The 18,584-nt window shown below is 40.6% G+C and overlaps 1 protein-coding gene across 2 annotated transcripts in view; it reads left to right on the top strand.

Moving 5' to 3' along the window:
• The window catches only part of fam91a1 (family with sequence similarity 91 member A1), a 51,477-nt gene that overhangs the window by 16,552 nt on the left and 16,341 nt on the right, over positions 1–18,584 (top strand). For both annotated transcript variants that reach the window (XM_061931023.2, XM_061931022.2), the window contains exons 5-15: positions 5,214–5,281; positions 7,049–7,162; positions 7,263–7,353; positions 7,420–7,482; positions 11,740–11,846; positions 11,916–11,954; positions 13,800–13,912; positions 15,503–15,612; positions 15,688–15,800; positions 15,880–15,966; positions 18,164–18,293. In XM_061931023.2, coding sequence (XP_061787007.1) covers positions 5,214–5,281; positions 7,049–7,162; positions 7,263–7,353; positions 7,420–7,482; positions 11,740–11,846; positions 11,916–11,954; positions 13,800–13,912; positions 15,503–15,612; positions 15,688–15,800; positions 15,880–15,966; positions 18,164–18,293 — 1,035 coding nt within the window. The remainder of the gene's footprint in view (positions 1–5,213; positions 5,282–7,048; positions 7,163–7,262; positions 7,354–7,419; positions 7,483–11,739; positions 11,847–11,915; positions 11,955–13,799; positions 13,913–15,502; positions 15,613–15,687; positions 15,801–15,879; positions 15,967–18,163; positions 18,294–18,584) is intronic.

Below are 18,584 nucleotides of genomic sequence, written 5' to 3'. Positions count from 1 at the left end.
ATAAAGTTATAAAAAAAATTAAAATTTTTTATTTTTTTATTTATTTATTTTTAGACATGTATCTCGTACGCACGAGAAACTTTTTATAAAGTTATAAAAAATAAAAATAAAAATTTGTATTTTTATAATGTTTTTTTGTTTTTGTTTTTTTAGACATGTTTCTCGTGCGCACGAGATACATGTCTAAAAAAATTAATTATAAAAAAATACAATTCCAATTTTTTTTAGACATGTATCTCGTGCTCACAAGAAACTTTTTATAAAGTTATAAAAAAAAAATTAAAAAAAATTAAATTTATTTATTTATTTATTTTTAGACATGTATCTCGTACGCACGGGAAACTTTTTATAAAGTTATAAAAAAATATATAATTTTTTTAAATGTATTTATTTATTTTTAGACATGTATCTCGTACGCACAAGAAACTTTTTATAAAGTTATAAAAAAATATATAATTTTTTATTTATTTATTTATTTATTTTTAGACATGTACCTCGTACGCACGAGAAACTTTTTATAAAGTTATAAAAAAAAAAAAAAAGTATTTTTATGATGTTTTTTTGTTTTTGTTTTTTTAGACATGTATCTCCTGCGCACGAGATAGTTTCTCGTGCGCAGGAGATACACGTCTAAAAAAAATTAATTATAAAAAATACAATTCCAATTTTTTTTAGACATGTATCTCGTGCGCACAAGAAACTTTTTGTAAAGGTATAAAAAAAAATAATAATTTTTTCTTTTAATTTATTTATTATTTATTTTTAGACATGTATCTCGTACGCACAAGAAACTTTTTATAAAGTTATAAAAAAAAATTATAATTTTTTTAAATGTATTTATTTATTTTTATACATGTATCTCGTACGCACGAGAAACTTTTTATAAAGTTATAAAAAAAAAATATTATTTTTTATTTTTTTATTTTTTTATTTTTAGACATGTACCTCGTACGCACGAGAAACTTTTTATAAAGTTATAAAAAAAAAATAATAATTTGTATTTTTATGGGTTTTTTTGGGTTTTTTTAGACATGTATCTCATACGCACGAGATACATGTCTAAAAAAATTTTTTTTTAATTTATCATTTCTTTCTTTCTTTCTTTTTTTAGACATGTATCTTGTGCGCACGAGATAGTTTCTCGTGCGCACGAGATGCATGTTTAAAAAAAATTCATTATAAAAAAATACAATTCCAATTTTTTTTAGACATGTATCTCGTGCGCACAAGAAACTTTTTATAAAGTTATAAAAAAATATATATTTTTTTAAAATTTATTTATTTATTTATTTTTAGACATGTATCTTGTGCGCACGAGATAGTTTCTCGTGCGCACGAGATACATGTCTAAAAAAATGTTTTTTAAATTAAACATTTATTTATTTATTTATTTTTTAGACATGTATCTCGTGCGCACGAGATAGTTTCTCGTGCGCACGAGATACATGTCTAAAAAAATGTTTTTTAAATTAATCATTTATTTATTTATTTATTTTTTAGACATGTATCTTGTGCGCACGAGATAGTTTCTCGTGCGCACGAGATACATGTTTAAAAAAAATTAATTATAAAAAAATACAATTCCAATTTTTTTTAGACATGTATCTCGTGCACACAAGAAACCTTTTAAAAAGTTATAAAAAAATATATATAATTTTTTTAAATGTATTTATTTATTTTTAGACATGTATCTCGTACGCACGAGAAACTTTTTATAAAGTTATAAAAAAATTAAAAAAATTTTTTTTTATTTATTTATTTATTTTTAGACATGTACCTCGTACGCACGAGAAACTTTTTATAAAGTTATAAAAAATAAAAAAAAAATTATTTTTATGATGTTTTTTTGTTTTTGTTTTTTTAGACATGTATCTTGTGCGCACGAGATAGTTTCTCGTGCGCAGGAGATACACGTCTAAAAAAAATTAATTATAAAAAATACAATTCCAATTTTTTTTAGACATGTATCTCGTGCGCACAAGAAACTTTTTATAAAGGTATAAAAAAAATATATATTTTTTTCTTTTAATTTATTTATTATTTATTTTTAGACATGTATCTCGTACGCACGAGAAACTTTTTATAAAGTTATAAAAAAAATTACAATTTTTTATTTTTTAATTTATTTATTTTTAGACATGTATCTCGTACGCACGAGAAACTTTTTATAAAGTTATAAAAAAAATTACAATTTTTTATTTTTTTAATTTATTTTTAGACATGTATCTCGTACGCACGGGAAACTTTTTATAAAGTTATAAAAAAAAAATTATAATTTTTTTAAATGTATTTATTTATTTTTAGACATGTATCTCGTACGCACGAGAAACTTTTTATAAAGTTATAAAAAAAAAAATAATTTGTATTTTTATAATGTATTTTTTTTTTAAGACATGTATCTTGTGCGCACGAGATACATGTCTAAAAAAATTAATTATAAAAAAATACAATTCCAGTTTTTTTTAGACATGTATCTCGTGCTCACAAGAAACTTTTTATAAAGTTATAAAAAAAAATAAAAAAATGTAAATTTATTTATTTATTTATTTTTAGACATGTATCTCGTACGCACGGGAAACTTTTTATAAAGTTATAAAAAAAAAATTATAATTTTTTTAAATGTATTTATTTATTTTTAGACATGTATCTCGTACGCACGAGAAACTTTTTATAAAGTTATAAAAAAAATTAAAAAAAATTAAATTTATTTATTTATTTATTTTTAGACATGTATCTTGTGCGCACGAGATATATATCTAAAAGAAAATTTAAAAAAATTTAAGTTTTTTTTATAACTTTATAAAAAGTGTCTAAAAAATAAAAAATAAAAATAATAATAATTATTAAAAAATACAATTCCCCATGTCCCTTTAGGGGCTCCGTATTAAAACAAACAAAAACAAAAAAACAAGTGCAAAACTTCATGTTTTGGTGAATTTACTGAGGAATTTATGAAAGTGAAAACAATACAAAAAGAATGTAAGTTAATACTAACACAGACACTTGTAAATGGGTTAGCTTATTAGCTCATGCTGATGATGTTAGCTTGAGTACATGACGATAGCAGGTAGAAATATGCATGAAAACACTCCTAGAGACATCACACATGGGACACTTTAGTAAGGAAGAATAGTTTTAGTTATATTGTAAAACTTACTAACGTTGCTTGGAGTGACGAATGAAGAATCCATATGAGTAGAAACGCTATGGACGGCTATACTTTTCAGTTCGAGGCATTAAAACAGGAAGTACATGGGACGCTTTAGTAAGGAAGAATAGTTTTAGTTATATTGTAAAACTGACAAACGTTGCTTGGAGTGATGAATGAGGAATCCATACGAGTAGAAACGCTATGGACGGCTAGAAAACTCGGTCAAGACACTTCACCCACCTGCTCCCACACTGCTTTAAATGGAGCTTAGATAGTGGCTTTCACTATGTAAAGTGCTTTGAGTCTCTAGAGAAAAGCGCTATATAAATATAATTCTCTTCACTTCACTAGGAAGAAACATGTGGATTTCAGAGGCAGGATTTGATTATTTGACTGCAATTAGACACAAAACAAAGTGGTTTCCAGGCCGCTTGTAACATATATTTATACATATACAAACCCCGTTTCCATATGAGTTGGGAAATTGTGTTAGATGTAAATATAAACGGAATACCATGATTTGCAAATCCTTTTCAAGCCATATTCAGTTGAATATACTACAAAGACAACATATTTGATGTTCAAACTCATAAACTTTCTTTATTTTTTGCAAATAATAATTAACTTTAGAATTTCATGGCTGCAACACGTGCCGAAGTAGTTGGGAAAGGGCATGTTCACCACTGTGTTACATGGCCTTTCCTTTTAACAACACTCAGTAAACGATTGGGAACTGAGGAGACACATTTTTGAAGCTTCTCAGGTGGAATTCTTTCCCATTCTTGCTTGATGTACAGCTTAAGTTGTTCAACAGTCCGGGGGTCTCCGTTGTGCTATTTTAGGCTTCATAATGCGCCACACATTTTCGATGTGAGACAGGTCTGGACTGCAGGCGGGCCAGGAAAGTACCCGCACTCTTTTACTATGAAGCCACGTTGATGTAACACGTGGCTTGGCATTGTCTTGCTGAAATAAGCAGGGGCGTCCATGGTAACGTTGCTTGGATGGCAACATATGTTGCTCCAAAACCTGTATGTACCTTTCAGCATTAATGGTGCCTTCACAGATGTGTAAGTTACCCATGTCTTGGGCACTAATACACCCCCATACCATCACACATGCTGCCTTTTACACTTTGCGCCTAGAACAATCCGGATGGTTCTTTTCCTCTTTGGTCCGGAGGACACGACGTCCACAGTTTCCAAAAAACAATTTGAAATGTGGACTCGTCAGACCACAGAACACTTTTCCACTTTGTATCAGTCCATCTTAGATGAGCTCAGACCCAGCGTTTCTGGGTGTTGTTGATAAACGGTTTTCGCCTTGCATAGGAGAGTTTTAACTTGCACTTACAGATGTAGCGACCAACTGTAGTTACTGACAGTGGGTTTCTGAAGTGTTCCTGAGCCCATGTGGTGATATCCTTTACACACTGATGCCGCTTGTTGATGCAGTACAGCCTGAGGGATGGAAGGTCACGGGCTTAGCTGCTTACGTGCAGTGATTTCTCCACATTCTCTGAACCCTTTGATGATATTACGGAGCGTAGATGGTGAAATCCCTAAATTCCTTGCAATAGCTGGTTGAGAAAGGTTGTTCTTAAACTGTTCAACAATTTGCTCAGGCATTTGTTGACAAAGTGGTGACCCTCGCCCCGTCCTTGTTTGTGAATGACTGAGCATTTCATGGAATCTACTTTTATACCCAATCATGGCACCCACCTGTTCCCAATTAGCCTGCACACCTGTGGGATGTTCCAAATAAGTGTTTGATGAGCATTCCTCAACTTTATCAGTATTTATTGCCACCTTCCCCAACTTCTTTGTCACGTGTTGCTGGCATCAAATTCTAAAGTTAATGATTTTTTGGAAAAAAAAATGTTTGTAGGACAGGCCAACAAAGACTCTCCCAGCCTTCAGTGCCTAAGAAAAATGCATCCAACATGACTTGTAGTTCTACTTGCATGTGCTGACTTACAGTACGGACACTTTGTAACGGGCGCCGGCGCCACCTAGAGGTATTGTGTTCACCTTACCATCTGACTGCTGCCATTATACTGCAGGTCTGAGGCTGCTGGGCATCGGCAGGAACCAGTACATCGACCTGATGAACCAGTGCCGCTCCTCTAAGGTGAGTCCAGAACCAGTGCAGGGAGTTCAAACTATGGTCCTGTCTTCATGTTGGACAACCAGACTTACTATGGTCCTGTCTTCATGTTGGACCACCAGACTTACTATGGTCCTGTCTTCATGTTGGACCACCAGACTTACTATGGTCCTGTCTTCATGTTGGACAACCAGACTTACTATGGTCCTGTCTTCATGTTGGACCACCAGACTTACTATGGTCCTGTCTTCATGTTGGACCACCAGACTTACTATGGTCCTGTCTTCATGTTGGACCACCAGACTTACTATGGTCCTGTCTTCATGTTGGACCAGCAGACTTACTATGGTCCTTACTATGGTCCTGTCTTCACGTTGGACCACCAGACTTACTATGGTCCTGTCTTCATGTTGGACCAGCAGACTTACTATGGTCCTGTCTTCATGTTGGACCACCAGACTTACTATGGTCCTGTCTTCATGTTGGACCACCAGACTTACTATGGTCCTGTCTTCATGTTGGACCAGCAGACTTACTATGGTCCTGTCTTCATGTTGGACCAGCAGACTTACTATGGTCCTGTCTTCATGTTGGACCACCAGACTTCATGTTGGACCACCAGACTTACTATGGTCCTGTCTTCATGTTGGACCACCAGACTTCATGTTGGACCAGCAGACTTACTATGGTCCTGTCTTCATGTTGGACCACCAAACTTCATGTTGGACCACCAGACTTACTATGGTCCTGTCTTCATGTTGGACCACCAGACTTACTATGGTCCTGTCTTCATGTTGGACCACCAGACTTACTATGGTCCTGTCTTCATGTTGGACCACCAGACTTACTATGGTCCTGTCTTCATGTTGGACCACCAGACTTACTATGGTCCTGTCTTCATGTTGGACCACCAGACTTCATGTTGGACCACCAGACTTACTATGGTCCTGTCTTCATGTTGGACCACCAGACTTCATGTTGGACCACCAGACTTACTATGGTCCTGTCTTCATGTTGGACCACCAGACTTCATGTTGGATCACCAGACTTACTATGGTCCTGTCTTCATGTTGGACCACCAGACTTCATGTTGGATCACCAGACTTACTATGGTCCTGTCTTCATGTTGGACCAGCAGACTTACTATGGTCCTGTCTTCATGTTGGACAACCAGACTTACTATGGTCCTGTCTTCATGTTGGACCACCAGACTTACTATGGTCCTGTCTTCATGTTGGACCACCAGACTTACTATGGTCCTGTCTTCATGTTGGACCACCAGACTTACTATGGTCCTGTCTTCATGTTGGACCACCAGACTTACTATGGTCCTGTCTTCATGTTGGACCACCAGACTTACTATGGTCCTGTCTTCATGTTGGACAACCAGACTTACTATGATCCTGTCTTCATGTTGGACCACCAGACTTACTATGGTCCTGTCTTCATGTTGGACCACCAGACTTACTATGGTCCTGTCTTCATGTTGGACCACCAGACTTACTATGGTCCTGTCTTCATGTTGGACCAGCAGACTTACTATGGTCCTGTCTTCATGTTGGACCAGCAGACTTACTATGGTCCTGTCTTCACGCAGTCGGCCTTCGGCCAAATGTTTTTCTCCCAATGCTCCCCAAGTGTAAAAAGTTAGGATGCCCCTAATCTGGTTTATGTTATGTTATGTTATGTTATGTTATGTTATGTTATGTTATGTTATGTTATGTTATGTAATGAAAGTGTGCCATCTAGTGGTGAGAGGAGGTGCTGACATGAACTAACTCCTCCTGTCAGAAATTCTTCCGCAAGAAATCCGCCCGGGATCTTCTCCCTGCCAAACCTGTGGAGATCTCAGTGGAGCCCTGGTGGGTGGCCCAGACGGGCTACATCACGGAGGATGACATCAGGGTGAGAACATGGACTCTCCACTACCTTCCATGTGCATCTAGAATGTAACCCCGTGTGTGTGTGTGTGTGTGTGTGTGTGTGTGTGTGTGTGTGTGTGCAGTGCTGCTCTCCGGCCGAGAAGAAAGCTATTGATAAGATGATTGATTCTGGCCCTCAGCTGGCTGGATCAATGGAGTACAACGTGGGCTTAAGTGAGTAGAAACCATATTGTTGTACTGTACTGTTGTCACCTTGACATACTTCACGTCCGTCCTCAGGTCTGTACAACCGCGGCTTCATCTACCTGGATGTTCCTATCTCAGATGACAGCTGCATCTCCGGTATTGGCCAGGAACGTCCTATATTCTATGCATGCTGGGCTACATCGCAGTTATTAGCTTCAAAAGCTACCATGCTACTATAAAAGACCTTAGTACCCTACCGAGATGGCGGCAAGTATCAAAAACCATGATTTCTAGGCTAAAACGGACAAAATTGTGTAAAAAGCTAGCATGCTAGCACATGACCAGATAAGAGGAAGTACCAACATGCACTATTTGTAGGTGTAAACCGACAAAATTTGCGAAAAAGTTAACATAAAACGTTGGCATGCTAAAAGAAGAGACATTAGCATACCTCCAAGATGCCGTCAAGTATCAAAAAAGATGATTTTTGTTGGTTAAAGCATACAAAGTTAGTTAGCATAAAATGTTAGCATGCTAACATTCACATACTCTTGGAGAAGCTCAAAGACATGGGTGTTAACTCCGCCTTGATCAAATGGTTCCACTCTTTTTTAACAAACACAACACAGCAAGTGAAGGTCAACAGAACACTGTCAGACACTGCAACACAGGCGTCCCACAGGGCTGTGTTATATCACCAACACTGTTTACATTGTACACCAATGATTGTAGGACTGTGCACTCGAACAATTACCGTATTTTCCGCACCATAAGGCGCCCTGGGTTATAAGCCGCGCCTTCAATGAACGGCATATTTCAAAACTTTGTCCACCTATAAGCCGCCCCGTGTTGTAAGCCGCATCTAACTGCGCTAAAGGAATGTCAAAAAAACAGTCAGATAGGTCAGTCAAACTTTAATAATATATTAAAAACCAGCGTGATGTGGGCGCGCATGGAGTCGTATATCAACATGGACGGAGCTGCGTGAAAAAAGCCACCCGGCCTCTTCGCGTAAACTTAAACTTACCTTAACCACTCGCTCATCTTTTCTTCATCCATCCCTTCGAGTTAGCTTTTATGATGACGCCGGCTGGAAAGGTCTCTTTTGGCAAGGTCTTCCTTTTGAATATCACCATGGGTGGAAGTTTCTGGCCATTAGCATGGCAAGCTAGAACCACAGTGAAGGATGACTTCTCATTCCCTGTGGTGCGAATATTCACCGTACGTGCTCCCGTTGTATCCACAGTGCGGTTCACAGGAATATCAAAAGTCAGTGGAACCTCGTCCATGTTGATAATGTTCTCTGGCCGGATCTTTTTTTTCAGCTATCTTGTTTTTACAATATGCACGGAAAGTAGCCAGCTTTTCTTGAAAGTCTTTAGGCAGTTGCTGTGAAATAGTAGTCCGTGTGCGGATGGAGAGATTGCGTCTTTTCATGAACCGGATCCCTGTCGCTTAGTAGGAGCCATTTTGTGGTCTTTACAGATGTAAACACACAAAGGAAATGAAACGTACGGTAATATCCGCACGCTTTTTCTTCTTCTACGCGGGCGGGTGGTTGCTTACAGTAGAAGAAGAAGAAGCGCTTCCTGTTCTATGGGGGCGGGTGCTTACCTTGGCGGTTGCTTGCGTAGAAGAAGAAGCACTTCCTTTTCTACGGGGAAAAAAGATGGCGGCTGTTTACCGTAGTTGCGAGACCGAAACTTTATGAAAATGAATCTTAATATTAATCCATATATAAAGCGCACCGGGTTATAAGCCGCACTGTCAGCTTTTGAGAAAATTTGTGGTTTTTAGGTGCGGCTAATAGTGCGGAAAATACGGTATATGGTGAAATTTGAGGACGATACCGTGCTCCTAAGCCTTCTACACAAGGATACGGACCCCTCTGTGTACCAATTTATTAGGTGGTGTGATACCAACCATCTTATTCTAAATGTGACCAAGACACAGGAAATGGTTTTGGATCCGAGGAAAGGGACTGACCATGAGCCAGTGGTCATCAAAAATCAGGAAGTCACCCAGGTATCCTCATATAAATATTTAGGGGTTCATATTGATCATCTTCTCTGCTGGAAGACACATATTGACAAACTGTGCAATAGACTGCAACAGAGGCTATAGTTTTTGCGAAGATTAAGATTGTACGGCGTAAGCAGCCACATCATGATGATTTTCTACCGTGCCATCGTTCGATACGGGATCACCTCATGGTTTGGCAACCTAACCGTTAAGCTAAAAAGCAAACTGGCCGGCATGCATAAAACGGCAATGAAAATCGTAGGGAGGAAAGAATATGAGCCTATACAGAGCATCTATGAGCAGGCAGTTAGGAAAAAAGCTAAGAAAATTATTTCCGACTCACAACATCCACTCTTTCCTGAATATGGAACCCTGCCATCAGGGAGAAGACTCCGGGTCCCACTATGCAAATCTAACCACCTTAAATTCTCATTTGTCCCAGCCTCCATTAAGCTGACCAACAATGTGCAATAGAATGTTAATACATAGGTTAGCACTTTTTTAGCACATAGCACTTTAGCACATAGCACTTTAGCACACAGCACTTTATCCATGAGCTCTAGTGCAATGCACACTGGTACTTTATCTTTATCTCCATACTGTAGATACACCAAAGTGCCACCTATGTCTATCAAGCTCCATGTTCTGATGTTTAAATGTTAGTTGTCTGGTTGTGCTTGTGTTTTTCTTCTGTTGTTTTAGTGTATGTTAAGAAAGCAATGGTGCACTGTGCCCAAGACAAATTTCCCCGCGGGGACAATAATGTTGAACCTTGACCTTGAACTAGGAAATATCAAAGTGCACTATTTGTAGGCATAAACATGCACAATTAGCGACAAAGCTAGCATACAATGTTAGCACGTTGACATTGAAAAAGTTAGCCTACTTCTAAGGTGATGGCAAGTATTAAAATGCACTATTTTTTATGTGTAAACATCCATCCATCCATTTCTACCGCTTATTCCCTATAGCTAAAAACCTAGCATAAAATGTTAGCATGCTAATATACAGTAAGAGATGTTGATATACTTCCAAAATCCATGATTTGTAGGTGCAAACATACAAAATGAGGTACAAAACATTAAGATGCTAATAAAGGAGATGTTAGCAGACATTGAAGATGGCGCCAAGTATCAAAATCCATGATTTGTTGGTGTAAACATACAAAACGTTAGCATGGCCCTAATGTTTGATCCTGTTCTGTCTCCCTGTAATGTTTGATCCTGTCCTGTCTCCCTGTAATGTTTGATCCTGTCCTGTCTCCCTGTAAGGTTTGATCCTGTCCTGTCTCCTTGTAATGTTTGATCCGGTCCTGTCTCCCTGTAATGTTTGATCCGGTCCTGTCTCCCTGTAATGTTTGATCCTCTTTGGTTTCCCTGTAATTTTTTATCTTGTTCTGTCTCCCTGTGATGTTTGATCCTGTTCTGTCTCCCTGTAATGTTTGATCCTGTCCTGTCTCCCTGTAATGTTTGATCCTGTCCTGTCTCCCTGTAATGTTTGATCCTGTCCTGTCTCCCTGTAATGTTTGATCCTGTCCTGTCTCCCTGTAAGGTTTGATCCTGTCCTGTCTCCCTGTAATGTTTGATCCGGTCCTGTCTCCCTGTAATGTTTGATCCGGTCCTGTCTCCCTGTAATGTGTGATCCGGTCCTGTCTCCCTGTAATGTTTGATCCGGTCCTGTCTCCCTGTAATGTTTGATCCTGTCCTGTCTTCCTGTAATTTTTGATCCTGTCCTGTCTCCCTGTAATGTTTGATCCTCTTTGGTCTCCCTGTAATTTTTGATCCTGTTCTGTCTCCCTGTGATGTTTGATCCTGTTCTGTCTCCCTGTAATGTTTGATCCTGTTCTGTCTCCCTGTAATGTTTGATCCTGTTCTGTCTCCCTGTAATGTTTAATCCTGTCCTGTCTCCCTGTAATGTTTGATCCTGTCCTGTCCTGTCTCCCTGTAATGTTTGATCCTGTCCTGTCTCCCTGTAATGTTTGATCCTCTTTGGTCTCCCTGTAATTTTTGATCCTGTTCTGTCTCCCTGTGATATTTGATCCTGTTCTGTCTCCCTGTAATGTTTGATCCTGTCCTGTCTCCCTGTAATGTTTGATCCTGTCCTGTCTCCCTGTAATGTTTGATCCTGTCCTGTCTCCCTGTAATATTTGATCCTGTCCTGTCTCCCTGTAATGTTTGATCCGGTCCTGTCTCCCTGTAATGTTTGATCCGGTCCTGTCTCCCTGTAATGTTTGATCCGGTCCTGTCTCCCTGTAATGTTTGATCCTGTTCTGTCTCCCTGTAATGTTTGTCTGATCTTGAATGGGATTGTGCTGAAAATGTTAATGTCCCCTCAGGGCTGGGTAAAGTATTTGTGATGCTAAGGCGTGTATGACTGCTGGTGTGTGCACAGTGCCCCCTCTGGAGGGTTTTGTGATGAACCGGGTGCAGGGAGACTACTTTGAGACGCTGCTCTACAAGATCTTCGTGTCCATCGACGAGCAGACCAACGTAGCAGAGGTAGCTAGGCTAGCATCACGCTGGTGGACCATGTCCAGGTTTCTAACGTGCTCCTTGTCCTCCATGCAGCTGGCCAACGTGTTGGAGATAGACCTGGACCTGGTGAAGGTGAGGACCACCTTCTTCTCTGCCTCCAAATATCACTGCAATGAAATAGGAGTAGAACGAGCATGTAAAGACTCTTAGAAACATCCTAAGAGTTGTTTTAGTTGTATTGTAAAGCTTACCAAGGTCGCTTATGGAAGGACTCCTAAGAGTTGTTTTAGTTATATTGTAAAACTTACCAAGGTCGCTTGGAGCCATGAATGAAGAATCCACGCGAGTAGAAACGTTATGGACATGCTAGAAGACGGAACAGCACTTCTACTTCCGGTTCAAAGCTTTAAACAGCAGTTTAAGTGTTACACTCTAAATTCAAAGGGATTTTCCATTCAAAATCAATACTTTTAGAATCGATTTGATTCTTGGGGGTAGCGATTCGATTCAGAATCGATTCTTGATTCATAACGATCCTCAATCCCAACTCCATACTCTTTTGAATCGATTTGATTCGTGGGGTTAATGATTCGATTCAGAATCGATTCTCAATTCAAAACGATTCTCGATCCAAAATCCATACTTTTTGAATCGATTTGATTCTTGGGGGTAACGATTCAGTTCAGAATCGATTCTCGATTCAAAACAATTCTCAATCCCAAATCAATACTTTTTGAATCGATTTGATTCTTGGGGTTAACGATTCCATTCAGAATCAATTCTCAATTCAAAACGATTCTCGATCCAAAATCAATACTTTTAGAATCGATTCGATTCAAATCTTGGGGGTAACTATTTGATTCAGAATTGATTCTCTATTCAAAACGAATCTCAATCGAAAATCAGTATTTTAATTGATTCGATTCTTGGGCATAATGAATCAATTCAAAATCGATGTTCGACTCAAAACGATTCTCGATCCAAAATCAATACTGTTTTAATTGATTTGAATGGAATCTTGTGGGTAACTATTCAATTCAGAATTGATTCCTAATTCAAAATGATTCTCAATCCCAAATCAATACTCTTTTGAATCGATTTGATTCATGGGGTTAGCGATCCGATTCAGAAACGATTCTCAATTCAAAACAATTCTCAATTCAAAATCAATACTTTTTGAATCGATTTGATTCTTGGGGGTAACAATTCAATTCAGAATTGATCCTCGATTCAAAATGATTCTCGATTCAAAACAATTCTTAATCCAAAATCAATACTTTTTTAATCGATTTGATTCTTGGGGTTAATGATTCGATCCAGAATCAATTCAAAATGATTCTCGATCCAAAACCAATACTTTTAGAATCAATTCGATTCAAATCTTGGGGGTAACTATTTGATTCAGAAATGATTCCCAATCGAAAATCAATACTTTTTTAATTGATTCGATTCAAATCTTGGGGGTAACTATTTGATTCAGAATTGATTCTCTATTCAAAACTATTCTCAATCCAAAATCAATATTTTAATTGATTCAATTCTTGGGGGTAATGATTCGATTCAGAATCAATTTTCGACTCAAAAGGATTCTCGATCCAAAATCAATACTGTTTTAATTGATTTGATTCAAATCTTGGGGGTAACTATTTGATTCAGACTTGATTCCCAATCCAAAATCAATACTTTTTGAATTGATTCGATACATCGGAGTAACTATTTGATTCAGAATCGATTCTCTATTCAAAACAATTCTCCATCCAAGATCAATACTTTATAAATTGATTAGATTTGATTCTTGTGGATCAGGATTGGCTTCATCTTTAGAGAGCAGGAAGACTTGCAGGGATTGACCAGTGAACTGCTCCAACACATATACACATATATACACATATATACACATATATATACATATACATTTATATACATGGTGCTATTGCACCTGTTCACTGTTTCATGACAACTCTATTTATTTCCCAGAATGCCGTGTCCATGTACTGCCGCTTGGGCTTCGCCGTGAAGAAAGGTCAGGTGATCAGCTCGGAGCAGCTCCACCCCACCTGGAAGAACGCTCCCTCCCTCAACAGGCTGAAGTATACTCTTACACCATGTCTACTCACTCCTCTTACACCATGTCTACTCACTCCTCTTACACCATGTCTACTCACTCCTCTTACACCATGTCTACTCACTCCTCTTACACCATGTCTACTCACTCCTCTCCTTCCTCTTACACCATGTCTACTCACTCCTCTTACACCATGTCTACTCACTCCTCTTACACCATGTCTACTCACTCCTCTCCTTCCTCTTACACCATGTCTACTCACTCCTCTTACACCATGTCTACTCACTCCTCTCCTTCCTCTTACACCATGTCTACTCACTCCTCTTACACCATGTCTACTCACTCCTCTTACACCATGTCTACTCACTCCTCTCCTTCCTCTTACACCATGTCTACTCACTCCTCTTACACCATGTCTACTCACTCCTCTCCTTCCTCTTACACCATGTCTATTTAATTATAATGCACGTTATGAATATTTAATTATAATGCACATTAAGAATATTTAATTATAATGCACATTATGAATATTTAATTATAATGCACATTATGAATATTTAATTATACTGTACATTATTAATATTCAATTATAATGCACATTATGAATATTTAATTATACTGCACATTATGAATATTCAATTATAATGCACATTATGAATATTTAATTATAATGCACATTATGAATATTTAATTATAATGCACATTAAGAATATTTAATTATAATGCACATTATGAATATTTAATTATAATGCACATTATGAATATTTACTTATAATGCACATTATTAATATTTAGTTATAATGCACATTATTAATATTTAATTATAATGCACATTATTAATATTCAATTATAATGTACTTTAATATTCAGTAGTGTTGGCAATCTTTCATTCAATTCTTGGGGGGTAGCTATTTGATTCAGAATCGATTCTTTATTCAAAACGATTCTCTATCCAAAAACAATACTTTTTTAATTGATTTGATTCTTGATGGTAACTATTCGATTCAGAATCAATTCTCTATTCAAAACGATTCTCGATCCAAAATCAATACTTTTTTAATTGATTCGATTCGATTCTTGTGGATAACGAATCGATTCTTGATTCAAAACTATTCTTATTTCAAAATCAATACTTTTTGAATTGATTCGATTCTTGATGGTAACTATTCGATTCAGAATCGATTCTCGATCCAAAATCAATACTTTTTGAATTGATTCGATTCTTGATGGTAATGATTCGATTCAGAATCGATTCTCGATTCAAAACGATTCTCAATCCAAAATCAATACTTTTTTAATTGATTCGATTCGATTCGTGTGGATCACGATTCGATTCCGAATCGATTCTCTATTCAAAATCCCTACTTTTCAATAAGATTGAGTGACAGTTCTATGATGAACTACATTCCTCCATAAAATAGATGAACAGCTGTGATAATTGAAATAAAAAAATGATCTTTTATTAAGTTATGAAGAATAAGAATTGTGATTCATTCAGAAATCCATTTATTTTTGGACACCCTTAATATGACATGACTGTTCCATAGTTGTGACGTGGCCCTCAATAAAAGTGAAGGTTCCTCACCATGTTCCTGGACGTGGTCTTGTGCCTCAGGAGCACCATGGACCCTCAGAAGATGTTACTCTCCTGGGAGCAGGGCAGCCCCGTGATGGAGGGAGGCTCCTCTGCCACCGACACTGACACCACCAGTCTGGAGGACCAAGGTCTGCTTGATGCACACCCTCCTGGTGTGGTAGTGCTCAATGTGTGTGTGTGTGTGTGTGTGTGTGTGTGTGTAGCGGACACAGCCAGCGTCAGCAGCCTCAGCATCCCGGCCGCCCCCACCAAGAGGATCGCCTTCCTCTTCGACTCCACGCTGACGGCCTTCCTCATGATGGGCAACCTGTCCCCGGTCTGTGGTGGACCCCCCCCCCCCAGCACCTTTAGTGGAGCACACCCACAACCTTTAATCACGTCCCCGTCTTTGGCAGAACCTGAAGAGCCACGCCGTCACCATGTTTGAGGTGGGCAAGCTCTCCGACGAGACCCTGGACAGCTTCCTGGCCGAGCTGGAGAAGGTGAGGACCATTGTGGCCCAAATTATAGTCGCCCGTTTTGAAATTGCCTCCTTTAGGACTTTTCTATTCCTACCTTAGGCTTAGGTCAGGCTGATTAGAAAAATAAACAGAGTGCATAAGAAAGAACTGATGAATAACTGACAGAAAATTAACTTACATATAATTATGTTGTGGGCAGCACGGTGGAAAAGGGGTTAGTGCATGTGCCTCACAATACCAAGGTCCTGCGTTCAATCCCGGGCTCTGGATCTTTCTGTGTGGAGTTTGCATGTTCTCCCCGTGACTGCATGGGTTCTACTCCGGCTTCCTCCCACCTCCAAAGACATGCACCTGGGGATAGGCCCCTCCCACCTCCAAAGACATGCACCTGGGGATAGGCCCCTCCCACCTCCAAAGACATGCACCTGGGGATAGGCCCCTCCTACCTCCAAAGACATGCACCTGGGGATAGGCCCCTCCCACCTCCAAAGACATGCACCTGGGGATAGGCCCCTCCCACCTCCAAAGACATGCACCTGGGGATAGGCCCCTCCCACCTCCAAAGATATGCACCTGGGGATAGGCCCCTCCCACCTCCAAAGACATGCACCTGGGGATAGGCCCCTCCCACCTCCAAAGATATGCACCTGGGGATAGGCCCCTCCCACCTCCAAAGACATGCACCTGGGGATAGGCCCCTCCCACCTCCAAAGATATGCACCTGGGGATAGGCCCCTCCCACCTCCAAAGACATGCACCTGGGGATAGGCCCCTCCCACCTCCAAAGATATGCACCTGGGGATAGGCCCCTCCCACCTCCAAAGACATGCACCTGGGGATAGGCCCCTCCCACCTCCAAAGATATGCACCTGGGGATAGGCCCCTCCCACCTCCAAAGACATGCACCTGGGGTTGGCCCTTCTCACCTCCAAAGACATGCACCTGGGCATAGGCCCCTCCCACCTCCAAAGACATGCACCTGGGGATAGGCCCTTCTCACCTCCAAAGATATGCACCTGGGGATAGGCCCCTCCCACCTCCAAAGACATGCACCTGGGGATAGGCCCCTCCCACCTCCAAAGACATGCACCTGGGCATAGGCCCCTCCCACCTCCAAAGACATGCACCTGGGGATAGGCCCCTCCCACCTCCAAAGACATGCACCTGGGGATAGGCCCCTCCCACCTCCAAAGATATGCACCTGGGGATAGGCCCCTCCCACCTCCAAAGACATGCACCTGGGGATAGGCCCCTCCCACCTCCAAAGATATGCACCTGGGGATAGGCCCCTCCCACCTCCAAAGACATGCACCTGGGGATAGGCCCCTCCCACCTCCAAAGATATGCACCTGGGGATAGGCCCCTCCCACCTCCAAAGACATGCACCTGGGGATAGGCCCCTCCCACCTCCAAAGATATGCACCTGGGGATAGGCCCCTCCCACCTCCAAAGACATGCACCTGGGGTTGGCCCTTCTCACCTCCAAAGACATGCACCTGGGCATAGGCCCCTCCCACCTCCAAAGACATGCACCTGGGGATAGGCCCTTCTCACCTCCAAAGATATGCACCTGGGGATAGGCCCCTCCCACCTCCAAAGACATGCACCTGGGGATAGGCCCCTCCCACCTCCAAAGACATGCACCTGGGCATAGGCCCCTCCCACCTCCAAAGACATGCACCTGGGGATAGGCCCCTCCCACCTCCAAAGACATGCACCTGGGGATAGGCCCCTCCCACCTCCAAAGACATGCACCTGGGGATAGGCCCCTCCCACCTCCAAAGACATGCACCTGGGGATAGGCCCCTCCCACCTCCAAAGACATGCACCTGGGGATAGGCCCCTCCCACCTCCAAAGACATGCACCTGGGGATAGGCCCCTCCCACCTCCAAAGACATGCACCTGGGGATAGGCCCCTCCCACCTCCAAAGACATGCACCTGGGGATAGGCCCCTCCCACCTCCAAAGACATGCACCTGGGGATAGGCCCCTCCCACCTCCAAAGACATGCACCTGGGGATAGGCCCCTCCCACCTCCAAAGATATGCACCTGGGGATAGGCCCCTCCCACCTCCAAAGACATGCATCTGGGGATAGGCCCCTCCCACCTCCAAAGACATGCACCTGGGGATAGGTTGATTGGTTTATAGTTGAGGGTATGTTAACTTCCCGGATATTCTATTTCTCCTCAACCGCTTGGTTCCATTTGTCCTGAAGGTGGAGAGCACAGCAGAGGGTGAGGCTCAGCGCTACTTTGACCACGCCCTCACCCTGAAGAACACCATCCTCTTCTTACGCTACAACAAGGAACTCACTCAGGACCAGGGACCGGACATCCCCAACATAGGTAAGTCCTGACTGCTGGTCACCAAGGAACTCATTCAGGACCAGGGACCGGACATCCCCAACATAGGTAAGTCCTGACTGCCGGTCACCAAAGAACTCATTCAGGACCAGGGACCGGACATCCCCAACATAGGTAAGTCCTGACTACTGGTCACCAAAGAACTCATTCAGGACCAGGGACCGGACATCCCCAACATAGGTAAGTCCTGACTACTGGTCACCAAAGAACTCACTCAGGACCAGGGACCGGACATCCCCAACATAGGTAAGTCCTGACTGCTGGTCACCAAGG

This window comes from Nerophis lumbriciformis, linkage group LG37 (assembly GCF_033978685.3).
Source record: "Nerophis lumbriciformis linkage group LG37, RoL_Nlum_v2.1, whole genome shotgun sequence".
NCBI classification, from domain to species: Eukaryota; Metazoa; Chordata; class Actinopteri; order Syngnathiformes; family Syngnathidae; genus Nerophis; species Nerophis lumbriciformis.
The sequence above is the reverse complement of the archived record's forward strand: the minus strand, read 5'-3'. Positions and strand labels throughout refer to the sequence as shown.